This window comes from Nannospalax galili, unplaced genomic scaffold, assembly GCF_000622305.1.
Source record: "Nannospalax galili isolate Female #2095 unplaced genomic scaffold, S.galili_v1.0 scaffold76, whole genome shotgun sequence".
NCBI lineage: Eukaryota > Metazoa > Chordata > Mammalia > Rodentia > Spalacidae > Nannospalax > Nannospalax galili.
The window spans coordinates 3,433,380-3,442,965 of record NW_008339767.1 but is presented as its reverse complement, the minus strand read 5'-3'; the positions used below and the strand labels follow the sequence as shown (position 1 = coordinate 3,442,965).

General features: G+C 39.3%; 1 protein-coding gene across 2 annotated transcripts in view; it reads left to right on the top strand.

Annotated features, from left to right (window-relative positions):
• Lgr5 (leucine rich repeat containing G protein-coupled receptor 5) overlaps positions 1 to 9,586 on the top strand; it is a 146,999-nt gene that overhangs the window by 92,075 nt on the left and 45,338 nt on the right. For both annotated transcript variants that reach the window (XM_017798552.1, XM_017798551.1), the window contains exon 4: positions 6,013 to 6,084. In XM_017798552.1, the coding sequence (XP_017654041.1) occupies positions 6,013 to 6,084 (72 nt within the window). The remainder of the gene's footprint in view (positions 1 to 6,012; positions 6,085 to 9,586) is intronic.

Genomic DNA, 9,586 nt, shown 5'->3' with positions numbered 1-9,586 from the left:
TGACCCAGTTAAAAGATGGGCTAGAGATCTAAACAGAGTTCTGAAAGAAAGAAATAAAGATGGCTAAGAAACACCTCAAAAAGTGTTCATCATCACTAATAATTAGGGAAATGCAAATTAAAACCACTTTAAGATTTCATCTTACCCCAGTCAGACTGGCTAAGATCAGGAGAACAAATGATACTAAAAGTTGGTGAGGATGTGGGGACAGGGGAATGCCCATCCACTGCTGGTGGGGCTGCAAACTTGCTCAACCCCTATGGAAAGGGGTGTGGAGAACTCTTAAAAAACTACAAATGAACCTACCATTTGACACAGTTATACCACTCCTTGGCATATACCCAAAGAACTCGTCCTATTGCAGAGACACTTGTACATCCATGTTTGTTGCTGCTCTTTTCACAATATCTAAGAGATGGAAGCAGCCTAAGTGTCCCTCAACTGACGAGTGGATAATGAAAATGTGGTTCATTTATATGATGGAATTTTACTCAGCAGTAAAGAAAGATGAAATCATGAAATTTGCATGTAAATGGATGGAACTGTTATACTAAGTGAAATAACACAGAGTCAGAAAAAAAAACGGCATATGTTCTCCCTCATATGTGGATCCTAGCACAAAATCCTTGTAAGTGAATATGTATCCAGACATAACTACAGGAATCGGGATAATGAAGAGGAACCAGGGAAGTAAAGGAAAAGAAAGAATCTGAAAGAGAAGATCAGTAGAAAACAGGTGTTAACAAGGGAGATACGGACACTAATGGGGTTATTTTAGGGGGGGGGAGGTTATACAAGGAACCTAGGGGATAAAGGGAAAGAAGGAGCTCAAGAGAGGTGGGACCATAGGAGAAGGGTGTTATTAAGGGAGAAATGGAAAAAAATGGGGCACCTTAAATGGAGAAACCTTGGTGAAAGGGTTAGACAATGTGAGAGATAAACAATGTCTAGCTAGTTTTAGAAAACCATAGGGAACCACATTAGGCCAACAACCTACTGAGAAGTTACATATACAACCTGATCAAAAAATGTAATATGTGCCTAGGTAAGGTTTATCTGAGAGAATTTGGTCTTTGTCCAAGCTCTGTCTACATGGAATATGGTAATTAAAAGTACCAGACTGGTGGAACTAACCTTCTTGGATGTTTAACAGCCATACTTTGAGGCCTATACTAATTTGGTCAGGGGGACACAAAGGACAGTTTTTGCTCCTTGCCCTCCTAGGTCGACTAAGTTCCAGGAGATTATGAGCATCTCTCAAAATGTCCTGTAACTGTGGTGAGTCACCTGTCCTCTTGAGCAAGGAGGCCGTGGAGACTCCACCAGATGGACCTGAACCAGTGTCCAGTCTACAAAAAGGAGGGTCAACACAAAGGAAACATTTCCTCCAAGCTTCCAAGCAAAGCCAGCTATGGTCAAGTAGGACCTTTGATTTATCTTCACATAGACGGAACTGGTAAAAGAAAGTAGCCAGGGGCTTCTCCCAAGCCCATGTTACCCCTGAGGAACAGATCCTCAAATGACCTTAAGAGTAAAAATAAATTGTTTTATCTGGGCCAACTGTAGGGTGTTAAACACCCAAAAGGAAAGTATAACCAAAGATTAATGGGGTCAATATAATTTTTAAGAGACCATATGTATAGCTAAAAGCTACATAACAAGAAACAATGCCAGACAGGTGATACCTTCCTTTGAGTTACTGGCCAAGGTGGTGGCCAAAGGGACTCCCAGATAGTAACCCAGCATAGAACTGGGAAAATGAAAACCAGACCCCAATCTTACCTAAAGGAATATTGACAACTGATTGCTGATAGATGAGGAACAGCTGATCTTCCTAAAACAAGGCTCTCTAGATAGGCTGACTAGATTCAGCAGACGGACAGGCACTGGAGAATGGCTGGAAGTGTCTACAACATAGAGGATAGTAAAGGGACTGACAGTGGCTCAAGGGCTCCAGTGTGTGGGAGGGGGAGGCTACAGGAGGGTGCCATTTGGGAAGTGGGTATATAGATGAATAAGACTGTGTAGGAAGTTCTGTATGATATACACACAGAAAAATCAACAATTTTTTTAAAAAAGACATATTTGAGGCGGAAGCATAGAAATTTACTTCATGTTATATAGAGGTGATAAACATTACCAGTGAAATCTACCTGATGACTTTATATCCATACTTGGTACTAAGGATCTGAGTGTAACCGACTGTGACTAATAATAACCAGATACATAGAGATTAAAGACACATGTGGAAACATCTAATTGTTAGTAGCATTAAAAATGTAGGAAACAGCATATTTTAAAATGAAATAGAGATCTTATTTAAAGGGTTAAAACTCATTCAATTTTATGTCTTACAGGGTTCATACTGAGTTCAATATTGTATAACTGTATTAATTCAACTGTGAACCTAAATATTTACAGCCACTTTTGAAAGAGATGTATCCTTGTTGTGGAAAATAATTAGTATATGTGAAAAGAATTATCATTGAAATCTACCTGATGACTTTATATCCATGATCAGATGCCAAGGAGCTCAGAAAGGAACCGACTCTGACTAGTAATAATCTGATATATAGAGATTAGAAATGCATGTGCAAACATATTAATGTCAATTGTATTAAAAATGATATTTTCTGTATGAAACGCTGTATTATTTTTGATATTTTTGAGACAGGGTCTCCCTGTAGCCCCAGCTGTCCTGGAACTCACTACGTAGACCTGCCTGGCCTTGAAATCACAGAGATCAGCCTGCCTCTGCCTCCCGAATGCTGGGATTAAAGGTGTGCGCCAGCATGCCTGACTGAAACTCTGTATTTTAATAATGAATTGGAGATCTTTTGTAAAGGTTAAAACCTCATTTAATTTTATGTCTTATAGGGTTTATATTGAGTACAATATTGTATAACTATATTAATTCAAGTGTAAACCTAAAATTTTACAGCCAATTTTGAAAGACATACATCTTAGCTCTGGAGATTGTTATTGAATATCTCAATGCTGTTGTAAGGAAATGCTTCTTCTAAGTATGTGGTTATTAAGTTCAACAGTGAACCTAAAAATTTTATAGCCACTTTTGAATGAGACGTATCTTCGCTGGAAACTGTTATTGAGTATGTTAAAGCTGTAATGAAATGCTTCTTCTAAAAATAATTTTTTTAATTAAAAAAAATGAACAGTGACTGCTCTTGCAGAGGACCTGGGCTCAATTCCCAGCACCCTCATGGTGGCTAACAACCATCTATAACCCCAGTTCCAGGGAATTTGACACTCTCTTCTGACCTCCAAGGGCATTACATGGCATGGGCACCTACCTATATGCAGGCATTACACCCATACACACAAAATAAAAATAAATAAAATAATGGGGTCTGGAAAGATGGCTCAGTGGTTAAGAACACTGGTTGTTCTTGCAGAAGACCTGGGTTTGAATATCAGCACCCACATGGCAACTAACAACTGTCTGTAACTCCAGTCCCACGGGATCCCACAGCCTCTTCTGTCCTCCGAGGGCATTGCATGACACAGGTACACTTACGTACATGCAGGCAATACATGCATACACATAAAATAAAAATAATAAATAAAATTTTAAAAATAAAATAAAATAACAAATGGCAGTTATGTTCATTAGAAAACAAAACATCAGTCATCGTGAAAAAATATAAATATTATGGCCTGCAAATATTTTTCATATCTTACTGCTGTATGAAATAATGAATATTTATATACATGAAGGTATTACACATTTCATACATATTTTAATTCTCAAACACCTTTTCAATCAGATAATGGTGTTTGAATTATACAGATAAAGCACAAAGGGTGAGGGGAATTGGGCAGGTTTGTACGCCAGGACTCCAAGCCCAATGCATCCTCAAATTTGGGTGAAAATATTCTATTAGAAGCAGCATGACATGGTGATCTTCAGGTTGTAGCAGTATCAGTAGTACCTAGTAGTTTGTTAGAAGTTACATATCCAGCCCCTACCCAGACCTACTGTCCAGAAACTGAGAGTAGGGCCAAACAATCTGTATTTTAGCAAGTCTTGCCATGGATTCTGATAAATCCTAAATTTTAAGAATGCTGTTCTAGAGTATTTTTCTCCAACTCAATTAAAATGTCACATTCAGCAAATCCCACTATGACATTAGCTTTGAGAAAAGATTTATTAAGGCAAATGCAAAGGGTCAGCCTGTATTGAATGCTGACCACATAGCAAGTGATGTTCTATGTACTTTCACTCCTTGAATCATCACAATAAGCCTCTAAGGTGGGACTCACTAGTGACCACTAAAACATAAAGAAATCTGTGATTGCCCTTAGACCATGTGGGTAATGGTAGGGCAGATGTGGTCAGATGTGAGAATCCATGTGCTTAGCCATTGCATGCCCCAGAGGACCTGAGAATGTATGCATTTAACAGGTAATCCTCCTGAAAATGTTGCCTGGTACAGAAGAAAAGACACCAAGCTTTGTGTTTAGACATACCCAGGATTGAACCTCAACCAGTCACTTTATGGAAATAAACTTCAGCTGTAGAGAGAGCAGGCGTATCATTTCAAAAATCCAAATATAAGTTTTTGACCTGTTAAATTCCAATATTTCTTTTTAAAAAATATTTTATTTCTTATTTTTTATTTTGTGTGTATGAGTGCTTGGCCTCCATGTATTTAAGTGCAATGCCTGTGGAGGTCAGAAGAGGGCATCAGACCCCCTGAAACTGGAGTTATGGATGGTTGTAAGCTGTCATGTGGATGCTGGGAATCAAATTTGGGTCCTCTGCAAAAACAGCTGGTGCTCTTAACCCATGAGCCCTCTCTCCAGCTCCATGGAAATTTTTTTTAATTTCTACTTTCCTGAAATAGTCTTCTGACTCAGGCTTACATAGACCATGAAATTGTGTGTGTTTGTGTGTGTGTGTGTGTGTGTGTGTGTGTGTGTGTAAGGTTATTATGTTATAAGTGTTTCTGAAAAGGTAGCAAATAAAAGAAATCTAATAAAAAATTTTATGCTATTTTCCTGCTAGCAATAGTGCATTTTTTTTTATTGCCAGGTATTTCCATTCTATACTCTCAATGCTCTGGAAAAAAAAAGCTACTCAACTATGCAAGAACAGCAAAAGCATAACCACTTACATGTGCATACACAATATGTATGTTTATAGCAAAGTATTGCCATGCATAGGTGATATCTTTAATCAGCTCCTACTGTTATCTTTATCTGCATTTTAGCTATACAACCACCATAATGACCCTTTAAATATATATATGGTCAGATCATTTTCTTACTTAAACCCTTCAAAAGGAGGTTTTCATCATATTCAAAAGCATCCAAATTTTCCATGCAATGGTCTCATTTTCCTCTCTCAACTTACTGCATATCCTTACTCCTCCTCATCCACACCTCTTCCTTACTCCTCCTCATCCACACCTACACTTTGCTGCTCCTTTAGAAGTACAGTAAGCTCCAACATGTGGTCCTTGGCACATTCTCTTCTCAGTAACTTCTTTTTTGAGACAGGATCTCTCCATAACCTGGAACTCACAATGTAGACCAGGCTGGCCACAATCTCATAGATATCTGCCTGCCTCTCCCTCCCTAGTGCTGGAATTAAAGACATGTGCCACCACATCCCATCTACATCCTCAGTAATTCCTTCCAGGGTTCACAAGATTTGGTCCTTGCCTTCATTCTGGTCTCTCTTCAAAGAGCACTTCTTCAGAGAAACCCTCCCTGAGTCACCTTTAAAATAAAAGCCTTATCTTATGACCGTTTACTGTGTTTTGCTTTTTATCCACAGCTCTGTCATTTATATTATATATTCATTTACTTATTTTTCGTTCTTTGCACTCACCTTGGGAATTGAAGCTCCCCAAGAGCAAAAATCTTGCATGATTCTCTGCTGTTTTTCTGGTACCTGGAACAGTGCCTGGCTCTGTTGTGTTATGATCAGTTATTGTTAACTATTGTTAATTTTATATAATGTCTTTCTTCATTTGTTTTAATATACAGTATGCTGCAGAATAATCAGCTAAGACAGGTACCCACAGAAGCTCTACAGAACTTGCGAAGCCTCCAATCCCTGTAAGTACAACTGTAATCACAAAACATATTGATGATAAATTTGGGAAGGAACACTGAGATGTCCAACTTTACTTTGTCCCTGGATTGATGCTCTATATGGATTTGGGTCCCATTCTTGGATCTAATTACAACACCTGCAATCAGAAGTCTCCTGTATGTTGGTGTATCAGCACAAAAACATCTACTTCTAAGATCTTGTCCTACATTCCAGTTAAGATTTTTGTTTCTAAATTCAGGTCAGAAATAATTCTTCCTTTTACCTAGAAAATTGGATAGAACAATCTAGACATTTTGGCATCTTTGGGTTTGCGGGGGTTGGGTTTTGGTTTTTTTGTCTTTAAGTTGTCTACACGTCTTTGGATTTCAACTTTGCTGAGTTGAATGAAAACTAAAGTTCTGCGTATCTGTCAAGGATCCTCAAATTAGGAAATTAAGATCCACCCTTTTGTCCTGAAGCACAACTATTGCACAGGTCCACAAGCCACAAGCTGCCCATCACTGCACATAGTAACAAACAATCCCACAATACCTGCATACATAAACTCACAGACCTCACACAGACCACAAGCACAGACACACAAATGTATCTCGCAGTGGTTCTTGTGTCCTCTGCTCTGAACACACACCTTTTCCATCAGTAGTTTCCCTCCCAGGCGCCACATAAATGAAAATAAGTGATTCCTCGCATGAAGAACATTCTTACCAGTTCGATGTTTGGGAAACTGGATTGCAAGCAATTGTTTTCAATTATTACTCGGCAAGTCTCTGCCACAACTGTTTTGTGAGAAAATCATCTTTGCAGAATGTATGAGTGATTACAGTATGTTGCATGATTTCTGATGTAGATGTGTCATGTACACTCTAAGAATACTTACACTGGGGGTCCTCATCTGTCAAACAAAGTACTACTTTTTGGTCTTGACTGATGAGGGAGCTAAATGCATGAACAAAGTAAACGAATACCGTGGGCTGTAGCTGAAACTCTTCATAAGGAATCCATCAGTTAATAATTACATATCGTTTGCTTTCACTGTGGTGACATGAGAGAACGGGAATGTGAGATTTGGAGATGAGACTTTCATCCTTTGATCTTTCTTTTAAATGAAAGAAAATCTGTGCTCAAGATCATTTCAAGCTTTTTATTCTAGTCAAACAAAGTGACGGCCTAGGTTTTCAGCAGCCTATAGATAAACAAGCCACAAGGGCCCCTTTGTGGCCAGGGATGGGCCTGTTGTGTTTCCAGCGGCCCCTTCATGACAGGACACTATCGCTTTGCTTTTGTTGCACCAACCTTTACCTGAAGGCAAGGAGCAGGGAGAAGCAAAAGTGCCTCCAGTTGGACTGTTGGGGCCTGGGGATCTAGTGGCTAAATTGAAATTGAGATAATGGCAGTGCCCAATAGGAACCTTAAACAGCTGCGAGGCAGGCAGCAGATAGAAGGATAAGAATTTGTAACCAAAATCCCCTATTGGCTGACAGATCACAAACAGAAGTGAACTCTTTGAGAAAGAGAAAACCATGAACCTTTTGTTCACTTGAACTGGGTGGTGCCTCTCTGATAAAGGTGTTCAGATTTAGTTTCTGACAGTCTAGATATTTACTGTTCACCAGGTGTCTCTTGGTTTCTGGTTCACAAGAGAATTACTTTCTGAAACCTTATAAATATATAAATACATGTTCCCTGTGAAAAGGTCAAGGGTTAGTTTTCTAGGATGACATCACATCCGAACTAAAGTGTCTAGACAGGTTCTCAGGCCCAGGCTCATATAGCCTTGTGTCAGCTGTGTTATGATGGTTACAAGGTCCCTTTGCCCAGAGCACAACCAGTATGAGGTGTGAGGCATGGGCAAAGTGTGCTGGTGTGCTACTTTTTTTCACTGATATTTTTTGTGCTGCTTTAGCACCAAAAAAACAAAAAAAGCATCATTAACATAGCTTAATCATGAACTCCACAGATTGTATTGTACCAACCAAAGGTGCCTTCTGCCCTGGTTTGGGGGTCTAGGGAACAGCAAGCCCTTTTCAAGTTTTATAGTTATTGTGAGTTTAAGTGTATTAATTGTATTATTTCCATTAAGCAGTTCCAAAATGAAAACATTAGATTTGAGATTAGCAGTCATTGCAAACATGCATTCCTTATCCATTTCCATTCTGGCTCCAGAACATCCACCTGGAACACAAAGGCATTAGCCTTGTGCTGCTTCAAGATCAATAAGAGCAAGGAACAAGGTGGGACTCAGTCTCCTCCACACTGCTATTACTTGGGGAGCCTCTATTCAGTCACACTCTTTTCTTGGACTTTAGTCAATACTTAGACTATCACTCAGCTCTTCTATTGCATAGTAGCTTTTTAATTTCACTCTTTTGAATTTACCCCTTTTCCCCTAAAACATATGCTATTTTCCTTGTACAATACATTTACTCTCTAAGAGGCATTCCACACTGGACAGCACCCTGTGCATAACACCCCCCCACCCCCAGTGTGGCTTCTCAATGACACTTTCAAATAATCATTTGGAAAGTTCCAACAGTTGGACTGCACTCCTAGAAGAATAAAAATCAGAATCTCTGAGTTTATTAGTTACTGTTCCCCATTGCTGTGATCAAATACCTTACAAGAAGCAACTTAAGAGAGAAAGAGGTTATTTTGCCTTACAGTTCTAGGGGATACAGTCCATCATGGCCAGGAAGGGGGGGGGGCATAGTAACAAGAACAGAAGGCATCTGGTCACATTGCATTCAAAGTCAAGAAGCAAGAGCAAACAGGAAGTGAGGCCTTGCTATAAAACCTCAACACCCCCTCCGCCCACCCGCAATGACCCACTTTTTCCAGCAAGGCTCCAACTCCTAAAAGATTTACAGCCTCCCCAAACATCACCACTATCTGGGAACCCAGGGTTCAAACACGTCAAACTATGAGGGGCATTTCATATTCAAACTACAGTCCTGAGAGTGTGATTCCAGTATTAGTGCTTTCCAAGTCACTTTCTCATATAGTTAAGTATTTCTTAAAGTAAAACAGGAAATTGTATATTCTGTGACATTCCCTTAGGTGGTGTGAAAACCATTCTGAATTCTTTTTAAACCTGAAATAATAACAAAATCCATACTTTGCAGTCCAGTATAAGCTCATAATATACTTAGAATATAGAAAGTAAGGCATTGCCTTGTGTTTAATTGAAAATAACTCACATCTGCCTGTTAATTATACTGACAACCTAGGGCAGAAAAAGAGGCCACATGCTGTACTAGCTTGCTATTCATATGTGATGCATAGACCAACCACATCAGCACCACCTGAACTATGCAGAACCTTGGGGCTCAACTTAATCTTACTTAATAAGAATCTTCATTTTTGACCTTTGGGCATGGTGGCACACTTCTTTACTTTTGACACTTGGGAGTCAGAAGCAGGCAGATCTCTGTGAGTCTGAGGTCAGTCGGGTCTACAAAGCAAGTTCCAGGCAACCAGGGCTACACAGTGAGACCCTGTCTCAAAAAA